Below are 17100 nucleotides of genomic sequence, written 5' to 3' on the forward strand. Positions count from 1 at the left end.
CCAGGGAGGCCCGAGTCAGGGGGGTGGTCCTGCATCTTGCCCAGCCCTGCGGGGGGTGGCTGCAGAGGGAGGCACCTGGGACCCCACGGCCAGCTGCCCAGGGGCCATGCTGGTCAGTGGGGAGATGGGCTCAGCGAGGGATGTGCTGAGCCCTCAGTGCCTTGGGGACTCTCACGGTGGTGCTGAGGCGGGACAGCGGGTCTGGAGCTCAGAGCAGAGGGGACACACCCCAGCGCACGTCACTCAGGCCGGGGTGCCCAGAGCAGCCTTCTGTCAGGGGCGGAGGCTGCTTTGGACCAGACACTGCCCATTCACGACCTCGCTGTGGCCAGTACCCTGTCCCACGGCTCGCCTGACACAGGCTGTTGCTGTGGTGACCGCACGCCCCCTCCGCCCGGGCTCTGGCCACCTGTCCCATGTCCACCAGGAGAGAACAGGCTCATGTCGGCTGGGGCTGGGGCTGGGGCTGAGGCAGCCCGTCCAGCCCTGGGGACAGCCGGGGCAGGGGCGCGTCCAGGGGCCAAAGAAACCCCAGCGCCCTCTGCCCATCCCTGATGCGGGGTCCCCGAGAACTTGACCGCACGAGGTAGAGCTGGGAGGTGGTCCGGCCCGACCTCTGCTCCTGCGCCTGCTCCTGAGCCTGCAGCGGCAGCACAGGCGGCTGAGAGGGAACGACGGCCGGGAAGCGGGAGGCCGCGGGGTGGGGGGGGGGGTCCTGCGGGGGGGGGCGCCACGGGGGAGGCCGCCCCCGCCCGGCCTGCGGCTTGGCCCGCGGGCACCGTTCTCCCGGGCTCCCCGTGGCCCCGCGCACAGCCTCCCCGGGTGGGGACAAAAGCTCCGCGGTCCTGGGGGCCGAATGGGAGGACGGCGCCCCTGTCCCCAGCGCCCACCCGGGGGAGGGGGCAGGGGTCCCTGCGGCGCCCCCTCCGCACCCCCCGCGGGAAGGACACGCCGGGGTTCCGGGGCCTCCGCCGACAGGCGGGAAGGAGCTGCGCCCGACTCCGGCGCGCTCGCAGGCCCCAGCAGGCCCCGCCCCGACCCCGCACAGAGGAGAGCCGGGAGTGCGGGGCTGGGGCGGGCCCTCCTCGGGACCAAGGACCAGGACGAGGCGGAAGCGGAAGTGCAAACTGCTGCCGGGGCGGGGTGGGGCGGGGCGGGGCGAGTGGGCGGAGGCGTGGCCCCCTCCCGGCAGCGTGCGGGCTGCCCATTCCGCATCCGTCGGTCCTTCCGTCCATCGGTCCTGAGCGCGCGGCCGCGGCAAGTGTAGGAAGGGCGCTCCCACGCACAGTGCGCGCCCCCACGGCCACTCCGGGTCTCCCCCAGGGTCAGGGGTTCTGCTCCTGACGGGACTGGGGATCCGGAGTTCCCCGGGCCCAGGGACTCCCGCCGCGCCCCCCACGGGGCCGCCCAGACCCCGCCCCCCCGCCTCAGTTTCCCCGTTAGGAAGTCAGGCTCGCAGCGCCCGGGCCCTTCCGGAACCAGGAGTCGAGCGTGGGGCGTCCCGGAGCGCGGGGCGGGAAGGGGTGCTGGGGGCAAGGAGGGGTACCCGGGGCGGGGAGGGGTGCCGGGGTCGGGGAGGGGTGCTGGGGTCGGGGAGGGGTGCCGGCGTCGGGGAGGGGTTCCCGGGGCAGGGAGGGGTGCCGGGGTCGGGGAGGGGTTCCCGGGGCAGGGAGGGGTACCCGGGGCGGGGAGGGGTGCCGGGGTCGGGGAGGGGTGCTGGGGTCGGGGAGGGGTGCCGGGGTCGGGGAGGGGTTCCCGGGGCAGGAAGGGGTGCCGGGGTCGGGGAGGGGTTCCCGGGGCAGGGAGGGGTACTTGGGACGGGGAGGGGTGCCGGCGTCGGGGAGGGGTGCCCGGGGTGGATGCCCCCGGCGGTGGCGGTTCCTTTGCGCAACCCCGCGGCCGAGCTCCCGGCGGGGTGGAGGGGAGCACCGCAGGGCGGGGCCGCTCCCGGGAGCTCTCCGCGCGTGGGGGCCGGAGCAGGGCAGGGCGGGCGTCAGGGGCGACCCGGGGACCCTCACCGCCCCCCACCCCGTGCAGGCCGGCGGCGGAGGGCGCACCATGAGCCGCGCCGGGGACGAAGGCTGCACCCCGCGCCCCCCCATCCGCCCGCAGCCCGCGTCCGAGCGCCGCGTGGTGGCCGTGCTCTTCCTGGGCCTCCTGCTGGACCTGCTGGCCTTCACGCTGCTGCTGCCCCTGCTGCCCGCGCTGCTCGACGGCTTCGCCCGCGCCCACGTGAGCCCCCGCCCGCCCGGCCCCCGCCCCGCCGCGCCCCCCGCGGCCCTGACGCCCCCTGTCCCCCAGGACCCCCTCTACGCCTCGTGGCAGCGCGGCGTGGACCGGCTGGCCTCGGCCATCGGGATGCCGGCCGAGAAGAGGTACCACAGCGTCCTGTGCGGAGGTACTGCGGGGCCGGCGCCGCCCTGGCCCCCGCCCCGGGCCCGGCTGCCCCTTCCCCGCGTCCTGAGAGCCCGGGCCCAGCCGCGGGGGGCCACGCTGCCAGGCCGGGGCGGGGGCGCGCGCCCGTGGCCGTGGCCGTGACCGCGGCCCTCCCGCAGGCCTCGTGGGCTCCGGCTTCTCCCTGCTGCAGTTCCTCTCGGCGCCGCTGACCGGGGCCGCCTCTGACCGCCTGGGCCGCCGCCCGGTGATGCTGCTGGCGCTGGTACGCCCGGGCCGGGGCGCGCGGGTGCGGGGGCCCCGGGGGCGCCGGGCAGGGGCCTGTCCCCGCGCTCGGCCGGGCTGTCCGCGGGCGCCCCTGGCCCTTGGGCCGCTGGGCAGCCCGGGTCCCGCAGGCAGCGCGGGCTCTCGCTCTGGCAGGGGGGCCTGGCCGCCTCGTACGCCGTGTGGGCCGCGTCGCGGAGCTTCGCCGCCTTCCTGGCCTCCAGGGTGATCGGGGGCGTCAGCAAGGGCAACGTGAGCCTGTCCACGGCCATCGTGGCCGACCTGGGCTCGGCCCGCGCGCGCAGCCAAGGCATGGTGAGCGGGGGGCGCGGGGCGAGCGGGGGGCGCGCGGGGCGAGCGGGGGCGCGCGGGGCGCGCGGGGCGCGCGGGGGCGCGGCTCAGGCGGCCCCTCCGCAGGCCGTGGTCGGCGTGGCCTTCTCGCTCGGCTTCACGCTGGGCCCCCTGCTCGGCGCCTCCGTGCCCGCGGACGCGGCGCCCTGGCTCGCGCTGCTCTTCGCCGCCGGCGACCTGCTCTTCATCTTCTGCTTCCTGCCGGAGACGCTGCCCCCCGAGAAGCGGGTAGGGCCGCCCGCTCCCGCACCCAGGGGCGCCCCGGGACCCCCGGGGCCGCCAGGCCAAGTCTGACCGTTGCCGCCCCCCACGCAGGCGCCCTCCGTGGCCCTGGGGGCGCGGGCCGCCGCCGACCTGCTCAGCCCCCTGGCCCTGCTGCGCTTCTCGGCCGTGGCCCGGGGCCAGGACGCGCCCGCGGGAGACAGTAAGGAGCCCCCGCCCCTGGCGCGGCCCCCGCCCCGCGCCCCTCACCCACCGCCCCGCGCCCCCCACCCACCGCCCCGCGCCCGCCCGCAGAGCTCCGCAGGCTGCGCGGCCTGGGCCTCGTCTACTTCCTCTACCTCTTCCTCTTCTCGGGCCTGGAGTACTCGCTCAGCTTCCTGGCCCACCAGCGCTTCCAGTTCAGCAGGTGCGTGCGCCGGGCCGGGGGCGGCGCGGGGCGGGCCGAGGAGGGGCGGGGGGGGGGGGGGGGGGGCGCGGCACTGGCGGCCCCTCCCGCAGCCTGCAGCAGGGGAAGATGTTCTTCTTCATCGGCCTCACCATGGCCACCGTCCAGGGCGCCTACGCCCGGCGCATCGGCCCTGGCAGGGAGCTCGTCGCCGCGCAGCGGGTACGGGGGCGCCCGGGGGGCAGGGCGGCGCCCCCAGCTCCGCGGCCCGGGGCGGCGCCTGAGGCTGCTGTGCCCCCCAGGCCATGGCGCTGCTGGTGCCCGCCTTCCTGCTCCTCGGCTGGGGGCGCTCGCTGCCCGCGCTGGGCCTGGGGCTGCTGCTCTACTCCTTCGGTGCGTGCCCGGCGGGCCGAGGGCGGGCGGGGTCCCGGGCCGCCGCCCCGCGCTGACCCCGCTGCCCGCCGTCCCCCAGCGGCCGCCGTCGTGGTGCCCTGCCTGTCCTCCGCGGTCGCCGGCTACGGCGAGGCCGGCCAGAAGGGCACCGTCATGGGCACGCTGCGCAGCCTGGGCGCGCTGGCCAGGGCCGTGGGGCCCCTCGTGGCCGCCTCCGGTGAGGACTGGGGGTCTGGGGAGGGTCCCGGGCCGCGGGGCCGCCCCCCGCCCTCTCCGCGCTCAGCCCCGCGCCTCCCCGCAGTCTACTGGCTGGCGGGGGCCCAGCTCTGCTTCTCCGCGTGCTCGGCGCTCTTCCTGCTTCCCGTCCTCCTCCTCCGGAAGCTGCAGCCCCTGCCGCTCAAGGCCGAGTAGCCGCGCCGCCTCGGCCACGCCCGGAGCCCCAGGAGCGCGGCGGCAGGACGGGGCCTGGGCAGGGCTCCCCACCACACCCCCCGCCCTGGGCACCACCGGACCGGGCCTCCACGCCCCCCAGCACCTTGCACCGCTCTCCACTCCGCAGCCTCCCCGGCCTCCGGCCCTTGTGTGCAATCGCGGCTGGGGCCCAGCAAGGCTCCCCCACGACAAATAAAGCTGGTTGACGCTCCCCCGAGCACTGCCGCGCTGTACCCCCCCCCCCCCGGGCGCCCCCACAGCTGGGTGGTGCCCACTAGAGGTCAGAGCCCTTCCCACACCTCTCCCCCACTGCGCTGGGGGGAAGTTGGGGTCCAGGACCTCCAAGGCAGGTGGGTCCAGGGACGGGTGCTGCCACCACGGCTCCCTGGCCTGACGCTCGGCCCAGCGCCCGCGCCCGCTGGACTCTGTGGAGCCCCTGGGACGTCCCCCAGGCCCTGGGCAGAGAATGGCACAGGAGGCGGCGGTGGGGGCCAGGCAGGGACCGGGGCCGGGGGTGCTCCTCCCAGCCTGGGCTTTTCAGGGATTCTGGGTCATGAAAAGGTCCCCACCCAGCCAAAGCCACAGATGTCTGTGGCCACCCCCTGGGGTGACCTGGAAGGCCCACTTCAGGGCACAGAGGAGGAGCTGCGTAGACCGGCTTCCGAGGCTTAGACAAGGCAGCTGCTTGAAGAATTTTATTGAGTAAAACAACGTTACAGTGAAGAAAGAAGTGGGGGCCCGCCCGCCCATGTGTGTCCGTGCGCAGCTACATTCCATACTGTGAGACTACAGAGTTAAAAGGAACTACTGAGTGGAGGGAGGTCACCGCGGGGCGAGGGAGGGGTGCGCTGCCAGCTGGAATCCGCCACGAGGGCCCGGCAGCCCGGCACAGCCTCAGGACAGGCACGGCCAGAAGAAAGTGGCCGCTGTGGCACAGCGGTCAGGGGCATGCAGCAGCCTCGGGCCCGGGCGGGGTCCCTGGGGCACGCAGACTGGCCCCGGTGGCGGGAACAGGCGGCCCCAGGCTGGGCCCGGGCGGGCTCCGTCAGTGACTGGGACCACCAGAGTCCGCGGCTTCCTCGAGTCACCTTCTCTCACATCCGGGGTCTCAGGCTGAGCTGAGGCGAGGACAGAGAGGCCTTGGCAGTTCCGGAAACCTCCCCGGAAGGGCGAGAGCGCACTCACCGCCAACGCAAGAGGAGCCTGGTGGTCCTCGGTCGAGCGGGTGGAAGCGCACACCTGCCGGAGGGGGTCCACGGGGACTCCGCCTGCCCCACGCCCGCCCCACCTGGAGCCCCTGAGCGGAGGACGGGGGGCTCACGGCCGGCACTCAGCCTGCTGCCCCAGGCCGCGGCAGACCCTGGGCACTTCCACAGGACGAGGCTTGTTTTTGAGTCGAGTGAGACGCCACAAGCCTTTGGTGCCAGCAAGAAGCTGGGGGTCTGCCCAGTCACCTGCGGCACCAGAGGGAGGGGGCAGCCAGGCAGAAACAAGACGGGTGTCACCTGACGATACGACAGCAAGACCGCCAGGACCCAAGAGCGGGACGCCTTTAACCACAGGCGGCGGAAGCCTCCGGAACCTTCCCGCCAGGACCATGACGTCTGCCCACAGCGTGAGGGGGCATCGCAGAAGGGGCCGTGAGGGGGGCAGGCGGGGAGCGGCAGGGGCCGGGGCTGCGAGCCAGCGGGCAGCTGCGCACACGCTGGTAGCACCGTCTGTGGGGACTCGGTCGCGCCCCGAGTGGGCATGGGCTGGCTTTCTGCATTCCGTGACACGAGAGGGGACACGAGACACTGGCGGCAGCAGGGGCAGCTCCGGCACGGCCGTGCGGGGCGGCCTCAGGACTCGCTCTTCTTCTTGCTCTTCTTGAGGAAGGAAGGCGTGCGGAACTTCTTCTTCTTCTTGGAAGGGGACTTGCCGGGAGACCCGTCGCTGCCGGGGTCTGCGGGCGCCCCCTCCTCGGCGGCGGGGGAGGCGGCCTCCTCGGCGGCCTGGGCCGGCTCGGGGCTGGCCGCGGCGGGGACAGCGGGGCTCTGAGGACCGCCGGCCTCCCAGAGCCCCTCGTCCTCCTTCTCCGAGGCCGAGCCGGGTGCTGCTGGAGGCTCGCTGGGGGTGGGGTCGGGGGGCGGCGGCTTGCAGGTGGCAGTGTCGCTGTCCTCCCCGGGGGTCTGCTCCTGCTGCAGGTCTGGGGGTGGGTAAGAACCGGGTTAAAGCACCCGATTCCCAGGGGAAGCCTGACAGCCACGCTCCACGGAGGAGACGCTGCCCCGCTTCCCTCTACGTGGTTTTGCCAAGACAAGACTGGAAACTCGAGATACCGCCGACCCCCTGTGAGGCTGGGTAGAGTACCCCGAGTCTCGTCCTGCCTGACCGCAGGGACTGTCGGCTCCTGCTCAGGACAGCACACTGACGACTGGACGCCCTCACAGCGCCACAGACCTCGAGTCGGAAAGACAGAAGCCCCGATGCTCACAGCACAGCGCCCCGCAAGCTCCGGAAGAGGCCTGTCCCCACATCAAAGGGTGTTGTCAGGAGTCCTAACGCTGAGCCGTGATCTGGTCAGCGAGGCCACCAGGCCCCACAAGCAGAGCCGACCGGGGACAGAGCAGGGCCGTTTAGGCCGGGCTGCTAATCAAAGGGAGGGGTGGGGTGCAGCCAGGGCAGGGGAGGCCTGGCCGCCGTGGCCATGCCAACAGCCCACCCCAAGAGCCGGCACAGCCGTTCCCAGCAGGTATCTCCTACACGGACTAGATGGAAACCAGTTTTGTAGATTAAATAAAAAATTAGCAGAACACCAACAAGAACAGGCTGAAAGGCTCGAGCGGCTGGCCCATGACCAGCAGTAAGCCGTTCAGTTCTGAAAACCCCAGCAGGCACGGGGACAGTGAGGGGAAGCAGAGCAGGGCGCCGAGGAGACTCTGGGCCCGCCCTGCCCACTCCCAGGAAACCCCTGGGAAGAGCAGAGAGGGGCACACGCAGCACCCCCCCAGCCCACTCTGCAGAGCAGGCTGCACTTGACACCTGAGGGCAGAGGTTGCCAGGGGTGCTCAGGAGAACTGACCAGATGTCTAGATGTCTATCAAAAAAAACCACTGACAGACATCACTCTTCCACCCCAATTCAAATTTCCACTCCCAGCTTAAGCAAAAGTCCAAAGAAATCCAACCCCTATGCACCACGTGGCAAATTCCCACCCTTGCTGAACCTAGTTCAGATTTACATGTGACAGAACATGGCAAAACACAAGAACGGTTGTCCCTCCTGAACACCTGCGCCCTGGGCTGCTCCAAGCAGGCCTGCTCGGGCCGCCAGGGACGCAGAGGTGAGCCCGAGGTGGCCAGGCACTTCAGGCTTGGACAGACAGGAAGCCTCTACTTTCGTTTAAACAGAAAACAAAACTTAATAAGCAACAAAGAGGCAAGAGAATGAGGCCAAGCAGAGGGGAGCCCGGCAGTGCGCGGCGCGGGGAGCGGTACTTACTATGGTAACAGGTACTCTTTAGCACATCCGCCTCCTGTTGCAGCGCAGCCACAGGAAGAGAAAAGCACAAGGAGAGAGTCACAGCCACTGGGTACACACGGAGAATGGGCGGGGCCATTCTTGGAGGACACAGAATGGGGTGGAGACGTGAGCCACAGGCTTCAAAACGCACGGGGGGACGGGGGAGACACCCCAATTCAAGACTGGGACAAAGACACATAGGATTCCACCAGCCACAGACTCGGGAGTCTGAGAGGCAAACGCAGCACAGCACCCGCCTTGGGCCAGCCAACACCCCAGACAAACCTACGTCCTGGGCCCGAAGGCAATAGAACACATTTCTAGAAGCACCCTCTCCACAGTAAGGTTTAAGAAATGCACAAGCAATGGGCGACACTGGTGTGGTATGAAGGAGGTGGGTCCCCACCACGGGAATCCCAGCAGGCACCAGGGCATTGCTGGCCTCCAGTGCAAGGGCAGGGAGGCCCCTCTGAGCTGCGCCACGTGCCGGTCTCGATGACAGTGCACACTTCTACACTACGCCACCTTAGCGGGCTGCTTCCCCTGCACAGAGACACACTAAGCCCCTCCTGCTGTGCCGGCAGCACAGCCGCCCCCGCCCCCACCCGTGCTCACCTTCCTCCAGCTTGGTGGGGGTGCTGGGGGGCGTGTGGGGGGCCGCAGGCTGGTCTGGAGAACTCTGTCCTTTCTCTTCTCTAGTCTCGTCCAGGTGTTCTGCAGGGGACAGAAGGTGAGGGCGTGTGAAGGGCACGAGAAACCAGCGCCGTGCCCTCATGGCCGGGGAGTCAGCCCTCGCGCCGAGCCTGCCAGGACCCGAGCCCTCGGGGACCCTCCTGCACGCCCAGCTGGCTGCACGTGCCCAAGCAGGCAAGGCGAGCCGCCCTTGGGCGCAGGGGCGAGGCTGGGCAGGGCTCTCGGCCACAGCCTCCCCTGCCCACCGCTTCCTCTCCAAGGGCGTGAAGGAAGCGGAGCCTACTGTGATTGGGGTGGTGATGTGCATTTCAGAAAAAGCCACCCAACCTGGACACACAATTCTCTCTCTTCTTATTCCAGAGAAAACCTGCCAGAGGCCCTGCGTCCTCGCCTGCAGCCGTCTTCCCACCGCCGAGCTGCGTGCCCAGAGCCCTCCACCTGCGTCCACAGGACGTCATACGTGCAATGCTTTGGTTTTAGTTTTTTTATAGGGCATCTTGTACCAACAATTTAAAGTTGGCAATGGTAATGTCTATTTTTATTTTCTGGAGTATAGTATGTTGATAAGTACCAGAGAAAAACTGCAGGAACTATGACCCAGGATACAGAAAATTCTATTTCTCGTTCAGGGAAAAAAATAGAATAATATTAGTATTCTAATTCCTTAAATCTCCCACTTTCCTTTAAAAATGCTTATTTTCTAAAAAAAAAAAAAAAGAACTTAAAAAGTACAAATAAAAATAAAGATAAATAAAAAAGTTTATTTTAATAGCTTAGACTACCCTAAGCAACCAGCTGTCATCACCCTTCTACGCTAACCAGGGCTGTGATCTCCTCGACTCGCCTCTGCCAGCTACCTGCCCCCTGGCGCCCCCGACGCCCTGGCGTCTAACAAGGGCCTTTGCATTTCCTACCTGCCTGGACAAACCCCCTCCACGAGGAAAGGCGCCCAACGAGGGTCTTCTCCCCTCGCACGCGAGGGGCGGAGCTCGGACGGCAGGAGGTTTGAGCAGCAGCACCCCCGCACTCCCTGCCCAGCGCTTAGCGGGCGGGGTCTCTGGGGGTCTCTGGCAGTCCCTCGCCAGCACGACTGCCGCCCCCAAGTCCAGGATCCCAGAGCACACTTGGGCAGCACCATTCACTTGCCTGCCCGAGAGAACCCCACGTGCAGGGAAACTGGGGTCTTCCTCAAGGCTTCCCAGACACGGGAAGAGGCCGTGTGGCAGACGCACGCTGTGCGCCCGCAGGCCGGGACTCAGGCCCACCAGACCCCCAGCTCTCACTCCACAAGGATGCGTGTGGCCGTGGCCGCCAGGAACGCACGGGAGGTGGCGGAAGGTCCGCTTGAGACAATTGAACCCGAGCGCAACTGACACTGCAAAGACCGGGGGGGGGGGGGCATGCAACGAGGGCCAGTTTTAACGAACACCGAACAGCAAGTCCCAGCAGCCGCAGCGCCACACCGAGAAACAAGAGTGGTGGTTTCTGCACAACTCAATTCCACAGCAGCTACATTCTCCATTGGTTGGTCTAAAACAACATTAAGAAAAGAAAAACAAACCAAAAACCCTCCACTAGGGTGAACGAGAGAGCGCCTCAGGAGCACCACGTCGTTCCCAGGACAACCTGGAACCAAAAGGCCCATCGAGCGCCGCAGGCACTCCTCAGCCGCGCAGCCATCCCAGAAAGGGAAGGGCCAGCTGGAGCGAGGCCCTCGAGAGCCCGCAGGGAGAAGAGGTGGGGTGACACTGAGGCCCTCTGAGGGCGGCAGGGAGAACCTCCCGGAGGGCCGCTGCTCCCCAGGGCCTTCCCAGCCGGACCAAGGGTGCCCCGAGGCCTGGCTGGACCAGGGAGCCAGGCGGCAGGGAGCCCAGTGAGAAAGAGACTGAAAACCACGCGAGGGAGGCCGACATTTCTCATCAGTTGCCAGAATATTTTGGGTTTAGTTTTCAAAACCAGAAGTTTGAAGCAACCTGCCCCATTAAGTTCGGACTCTTAAAGTCATCTATTTTGAATTGTTTTAAAACAGTCCCATCAGGCTTTTTTTAAAAAATCACAGAACTACAAGCTCCTTTGTCAGTGAGCTACCAAGACAAGTACAGCAGCAGCACACCTGGTGAAGCCGAGAGCGTGCCCAGGCGGCCCGCACACCAAACCTGCAGCTGGGGGAGTCCTCCTGGGACGCTGAGAACATGTCACAAAACTCCACCCTAAACACAAGTATAAAGACACCACGGCACGAGCTGATTAGGGAGGAGACTGAACAGCTGAGGTGAAGATCACCAGCTCTGGTCCCCTCTGCCACAGGCGCCTTTTTCTTGGGGGGCCTCAGATTGCTCTGCTTTCACGGGTGGAGACAGGCCCAGCTCTCCAGGCCATTACCTTAAACACATGCACACCTGCATGGTCTCTGAGCATGTGGGCACGGGGACAGGGCCTGAGTGTGGCTCCGCCCCCACGTTTGGAGACAGTAACAGTGACACCTCAGGAAGGAAGGGAGGAGGCTGCCAGCTTCTCCTGCGTCCTTCCAGTGCCAGTGGCCGTTTTCAAGCTCTTGACCGCATCGGTCACGCATGTACCCGGGGGTTACTGCTGACCAGGGTTGTTCGCCAGTGTATTTACCTTGGCAGTTAGTTCAGATCTGGCCCAAAGGAACAGGCCAGGAACGTGTGGGAAGAACTTCTGCAGGGTCCTCGGGGCCAGCGGCTGTCCAGGCATCCTGGGGACGCGTGGGAGGAGCCCCCCACCCCGGCCCCCACTGCTCACCTCCGGGGCCCCTCTGCTTCCGCTCCACCTCCCTGCGGTACTCCTCGAGCTCCTGGTCGGTGAGCGTGTTGAAGGGGTTGGGGCCCGTGGTGCTCACGACGACGTGGGGCTGGTACTCCTTCTCGATGATGGCCTTGGAGGCCGTCACCAGCTCCCCCTGTGGACACAGAGCACGGCCCAGATGTCAGGAGCCGCGGGCCAGGACCCCCCAACTCCAAGACAAGGCTGCAGGCAGGGAGGGGCGAGGGGCTCCTGGAGGCCGCATGCACACTGCCCTCGGCCCTGCGCAGGAGCCGTGGCCTGCAGCACAGCGGCGCCAAGGCGGCAGTCCTTCGGACCCAGAAACAAAGGCCAAAGGGCAGAACCGAGGCAGAGACCCTCAGGGCAGGAAACCCTCCCCCGCTGCCAGCGAAGGGAGGAGGGCCCTTTCCCATGACATCAGAGTTACAGCACGCGGGGTGAGGCCCGCAGAGATTGCTTACGTTCCAGGAGCACAGGGAGGTTCTGTTCGTTTGACTGTGCATTAAGAAAAACTGCAACTAGCTCCTGAAGCTTATCCCCAAACACTGAGCGATAACAGCATGTCCCAAAACACTGGTGTGTGCCTGAAGAGCACTTGTACGAGAGAGGGAGGGAGGGTGACAGAGAGGGAGAGCAGAGCACAGAAGGCGACCTTCACAGACCACAGCCAGCCTTAGTGAGGACGTGGAGCCCAGGACACGGGGACTGGGTGCAGGCAGCGGGGACTGGGTGCAGGCAGCGGGGACTGGGTGCAGGCAGCCAGGCAGGCTTCCGGGTGGGAGGCGGGGAGTGCAGCTCTGAGGCGTGCAGCCCACCCACCCACACTGGCAGCACAGCGCAGCTGGGGAGAGCAGAGGACAGGAGTGGCCCCGAAACGGTCTTGGGGTCAGTACAGAGCAAGTTCACCAGAACTCACACACACGCACTACTTAATGAGCACTCCCCAAACAAAAGGAAGAGCAAAACCCAAAACCGTGCCAATGCCGGGGCTGCCCCTCGGTGCTCCGCTCGATGAAAGGCAAAGCCCAGAAATCGGTGCTTCCGAGTGACACGCAGGCTGTGTCAGGGCCAGACCACGTGCTGGGAGAGGCCAGGGTGCCGGGGCCCTGGCCGATGCACAGCCACCATCCCGTGAGCTGTGCACGGGGCCCGCACTCCAGGGGCCCGTGACGTCCACCCAGGGGGAGAGCGGAGAGCCTGCTGGAACAGGCAGCCTTTGGCCTGAGACCCTCAGCATCTGAGATGACCTGGGCTGACCTCAGTGGTCTAGAGAGATTTTGTGACTATGCCTGACCCAGGCTTGACCGGGTGTTTATTTGAGCAGCCCTGTCTCAATAAGGCAGGAAACCAAGTGCTCACCGACACGGCTCAGCTCTTTGGTCCTGGACAAGCCCTTGAGGCCACAGGCCTTGGTTTCAGTATCTGAAGACGAGCACACTGGACTCGACAAGTGCCGAGACCCCTGCGAGCAACGGCATCCTGTAAAACTACCGAACCTGGCTAACTGCCCGAGTCTTGATGTCACTATCAGTAAAAAGAGGTGATAGCCAGTTTGAGAGAAGTGTTTGAATTCATTTAAGTCAAATGTTCAAAATTAATAAGAGGAATAAAATGTCAGCAACAAAGTGTCACAAAGACGTCAGAACCCTTGTTCCAAGTTCTAGCACCTTCCAGAGGACAACAGGGCCCCCTGTGCAGGACACCCGGCGCTCCGTATGGCCGGAAGTGTGGCTGATTCCCGCCTCCACTGTGCAATGCTGCCATCAAAGCCAGCCGGGGACAGACCGACCCTGTCACGCTGGCACGAGGGGACAGCAACGCTCGAGGTGCAGAACGGGCCTCTCGTGGAGTTCTGGAACTGCCGTGAACTGGCTGTGCCCTCAGCTCAGCAGGGGGAGCTGCCCACTGCCCCCTCCAGTCCCTCACCCGACCTCTGCGAGCACACCTTATGCCTGAGGGAAGCCATCTCTGCAATGTGCAAGCCTGAGCTAGGACCTGAGCCTCAGGGTTTTGGGGCCAACTGAGAACTGATATCAGAGTGGCCAGAGCATGACGTCACACTCTCAGCAGGACCACACACGCACAGGTGCTCAGCACCTCGTCTCTGAGGAGGCCCCCAGGCAGCTCCTGGCCCTGTGCGTCTCTACCCTGCCGCAGGGAGGGCTGCAGCGGACACCACAGAGCAGCAGGGCCAGCCTCGATGTGGAAGCTGCACACTGCGCTAGACGGCACCAACCTTCAACTCTAGCACCTAATGACAATCCACAGCAGTGACGTCCAAAAGGAAGCCACGTGGTGGATACAGAGCTGGACGTAAGAGAGAGCTAAGACGGGGCTGCTGATCCTGTTTTGAAATAGGGTACCTGGATGTGGCTGATGACTCGTTACCCCCATCAGGAAAACGGGGTGCTTCCCATGAGAATACACCCCGCACTGCGAGAGCAGCAACACCATGAGGGAGAAACGGGCATCCAAGGCCAGTCCTTTCAGGTGTCCGTGTGCATCGCCCTGGTGGGAAGAGCACCTACTTAGCACATGTAACAAGCATGGTCCTCCCCACTCGGGCAAGGAGAACATCACCTCCAGCGCCAAGGCCGCTCTCCCGAAGGAGCAAGACAAGCTACACTTCGCGGCCATCCCCAGAGAAAGCGGAAAAACCACCCCAGTAAAGAACACTAGTCAAGTCAAGCCACATTCCAGCCATAAAAAGGAAATATGCCTGGTCAGGGTGGGAACAGGAATTAAAGGTGCAAACGTGAACATCAGAGAGAGGTGCAGAAAGCAAAAACTGGAAGAATTTCATGTCCAGGGTGGGGCGTTCCGTTTAAAACAGCATCTCTAACAGGGGTCAGCAATTACATTTCTACGTCACGAAACACCACTGTGACCATGACACACGCCAAGGCTCAACACTGCTGGTGCCGAGCAAAAACCTCCCAACAAAGAAAGCCTTGGACAATGAACCAAGCAAAAAAATACCCTTTACCACATCTAACCAAGTTGCTTTCCAGAGTCCTGACAAGGTGCAAAAAAAAAACCACTGACTGCAAAATGTGGCGGAGACTGCAAAGCAGTGGCTCTAGCTACAGGCCTGCTCTGGCCCTGAAAGCTAGAGGCAGCGCCCACTGGTGGGCTCCACACGGAAAACCACCTGGGGTCGTGCATCCACACACTGGCGCCTACCTGAGAGAAAGAAAGCGAGATTAACCAGCTAGTGAGCCAAAGCCCACAGCCCAAAGCGCTGAAACGTGCGAAACTGACAGGGAAGGGGTATGTCTGCTCTGAGAAGGTCCTCCAAGAATGGTAGCATGAAGTAAACTCTAAGGACAGGAAACAAGAAAACACTGGGAATAAATATATAAATATGCAAAATAATGTTATGAGAGGGGATTTCAGACGGGAAACAAACTTTGGTGCAAATCCGCGTCTTCATGGCAGTTGATATAATTGCAAAACTGACACTTGCATCTCATTGGAGATGTTATCACTTGAAAGAAAGAGTCCCTGGGAATTTTCTGTGAACAAAGGGTATGAAACACCACAACCAGGACTCTCACGAAGCAGCGCCAGCCCCTGCTGCCCTCGGCACCATGTCGGCACAAGAGCCAGCACCCCTCCAGCCATCCCCGGGTTGGGGCGGATGCGTAAAGACCCAGGGCAGATGAGAGGGAAGGTCTCCTCCTTCCTAGGCCAGTCAGGGCAGATGACTTCACACTCCTGCCACCTTCAGGTGTACGCTTTTACACAGAGAAATCACAAGGCCGGGTTTCCAAAGACTTGGTTTTCTTAGTGTTCCTTCCTGCCGCTGCACCTTTTTCTAAGGATTTCTCTTAAAGGTAAAATCACACAGGTTTTCTCAACAAGGGCTGACAACGACCGTCCTGTTCTGTTTCCCCCTCTTCTGAAGTGACTTCAACTATGCGACAGCAGGTGATCACAGTCCCGGCATTTCTGGGTCAGCAGCTGGACGGAGCGCTGCCCCAGCCAGCAGGGTCCTGAGATGAGCCTATCAGCCACCGGCATCTTCTACAAGGCAAATGGTGAAAACTCAAAACATGCACTAACCAAATCGCATGCAGACCTGCAGAAACGGGCCCCATACTTAAGAGTGGCTATTTCTCAGCAACAACACAAAATGCTGAAAATCATAAAAATAACCTCATGCCAATTGTTTTAGCTAGAACAGTTAAGGCAGAACAGAACCTTCTATACAATCTCAAGAGTAACTTAGAGATGCACTGAAGTACTTCAGTAACTAAGACGATGCCTGAAGAGGGGGCCAGGCCAGGGCAGGGCAGGGCAGGGCAGGGAGAGCAGCAGCACACACCGAGAGGTGGTTAAGGCAGGGCAGTGAGTACCTTTCTAAAAGAGAGAGCTCTAGCGGGACTAAAGGTCTGCTCTGTAAGCTCGAGCCCTTCGATAGTTTCCGTACAGTCAGAGAGGGGCGCATCCTGCAACAGCAAACTGAGTCATCAGAGCAAACCAGGCCCAGTCTTTGAACTACCACCCAAGAGCATGCAGCAGAAACAGTCCACAGAGGCAGAGGCCAGGATGACGGGGGCGCGTGCAAACCAACACAGAACCCGGGCAGAGGCGGTGGCTAGTCCGACTGCAAAGAAATGCAACAAAAATCACTGACTCCTGCAGCGTCGTGTTTTAAAGCATTAGTCTGCATAGGAGTTTGTCTTCATAGAGACTTCTAAGACTTCTTCCCTGTGCCAGTCACTTTGTAGCTATGCGTGTAAATGTGGAGCACATTCGCAGCTGCCCTTCTGAAACCACTCTTTCCCAAGGAGCACTTTGTTTGAGGCAGGCAATGAGTACAAGAGCAAGAGGCCATGGGACCCACCCTCCCTCGCATATACACAGCACACTGCAGAAACAAGGTGACATCTGGGCCCAGAGTGGGCGCTTGTCCCTCTCACGCCACATGCATTACAAGAAGTGGGGACCAGAGGACACACAAGGCCCCAGACATGCTTGGGTTTTGGCTAGAGCTAAAAGAAAAGTCTAGGTTACTTCTTACCACAAACACTTTTAATAGAGGTGACTGGTTGTCTAGAATACGTACCTCGTAGTCAATCGCTCCCAACTTAAGAAGAGCTTTGTGGCAGATGGTCATTAGAGCCACCACCCACTAATGTCACGCACCGTCTGAGCGCTCACCTGGACGAGGCTCCTGTCCATCACTACACCACACAAAACCTGGGACTGAGGGCCAGCCGTTTTAATGTCCTGTAAGTTCTGCTCTCGGATCTGAGGATGGGAAGAAGGAGAAATACATATGAGCAGCACAGAGAAGCCAGCAGTGCAGGCCACAACTGCTTGCAGCACTGGAGCCTGAGAGCCAGGCAGGAGCATGCACTTCCACTCCTCCCCACCTCACGGTACAGCAGATGGACAGACAGCCGTGCCTCCTGGGTGAGGTCCAACAAGCTGAGTAATGCAGTGGGGCTGCTGGGAAGTAACCAATTATCCCTAACTGTCCCCCACTTCCAGCTGCTGGGGCAGGGCACAGACTTCACTGTAGCCCCTTTATCTGGGGAGAATTCTCCCACATGCCCATTGCATAGTGACCTGAGAACACAGATGGGCAAAGCAGGCACTGCAAGTGGACTTCTTTAAAGATCTCAGATTCTTCCATGCCCAGTGCTGCTTACCGCCCTGTGAACGAA

At 63.8% G+C, this 17100-nt stretch overlaps 2 protein-coding genes across 12 annotated transcripts in view; one reads left to right on the forward strand and one right to left on the reverse strand.

The window, feature by feature from the left end:
• The first annotated feature begins 1163 nt into the window (after nucleotides 1-1163).
• Nucleotides 1164-4658, forward strand: MFSD10 (major facilitator superfamily domain containing 10). 2 transcript variants are annotated; one of them, XM_058301374.2, is made up of 12 exons: nucleotides 1164-1257; nucleotides 2038-2232; nucleotides 2302-2398; nucleotides 2556-2659; nucleotides 2815-2973; nucleotides 3076-3237; nucleotides 3325-3433; nucleotides 3526-3637; nucleotides 3730-3838; nucleotides 3919-4009; nucleotides 4089-4226; nucleotides 4311-4658. In XM_058301374.2, the coding sequence occupies exons 2-12, from the start codon at nucleotides 2059-2061 to the stop codon at nucleotides 4418-4420; spliced, it is 1365 nt and encodes a 454-aa protein (XP_058157357.1). In that variant the 5' UTR covers nucleotides 1164-1257; nucleotides 2038-2058; the 3' UTR covers nucleotides 4421-4658. The 2 variants fall into 2 exon arrangements, with proteins under 2 accessions (XP_058157357.1, XP_058157356.1); XM_058301373.2 differs by having other exon boundaries at nucleotides 1179-1289; nucleotides 2883-2973.
• Nucleotides 4659-5121: 463 nt separating this feature from the next.
• Nucleotides 5122-17100, reverse strand: part of ADD1 (adducin 1) — a 101159-nt gene continuing 89180 nt past the window's right edge. For 3 of the 10 annotated variants that reach the window (XM_023585367.2, XM_004481031.5, XM_004481033.5), the window contains 5 exons: nucleotides 16592-16681; nucleotides 15784-15876; nucleotides 11405-11561; nucleotides 8561-8659; nucleotides 5122-6629 (listed from right to left, as the gene is read on the reverse strand). In XM_023585367.2, coding sequence (XP_023441135.2) covers nucleotides 6283-6629; nucleotides 8561-8659; nucleotides 11405-11561; nucleotides 15784-15876; nucleotides 16592-16681 — 786 coding nt within the window. In that variant the 3' untranslated portion in view covers nucleotides 5122-6282. Of the gene's footprint in view, nucleotides 6630-7923; nucleotides 7959-8560; nucleotides 8660-11404; nucleotides 11562-15783; nucleotides 15877-16591; nucleotides 16682-17100 lie in introns of those variants that run through there. The other 7 variants (XM_023585368.3, XM_004481037.5, XM_004481032.5 and 4 more) reach the window with 5 other exon arrangements.

Source organism: Dasypus novemcinctus, chromosome 1 (genome assembly GCF_030445035.2).
Source record: "Dasypus novemcinctus isolate mDasNov1 chromosome 1, mDasNov1.1.hap2, whole genome shotgun sequence".
Classification (NCBI taxonomy): Eukaryota; Metazoa; Chordata; class Mammalia; order Cingulata; family Dasypodidae; genus Dasypus; species Dasypus novemcinctus.

Excerpts from the sequence above, each read along its gene's own strand:
- MFSD10 (XM_058301373.2), top strand. The coding sequence starts at position 2,059 with ATGAGCCGCGCCGGGGACGAAGGCTGCACCCCGCGCCCCCCCATCCGC. Across the intron at positions 2,233-2,301 it reads ACGGCTTCGCCCGCGCCCAC|GACCCCCTCTACGCCTCGTG; the intron begins GTGAGCCCCCGC and ends CCTGTCCCCCAG. Across the intron at positions 4,010-4,088 it reads GCTGCTGCTCTACTCCTTCG|CGGCCGCCGTCGTGGTGCCC; the intron begins GTGCGTGCCCGG and ends GCCGTCCCCCAG.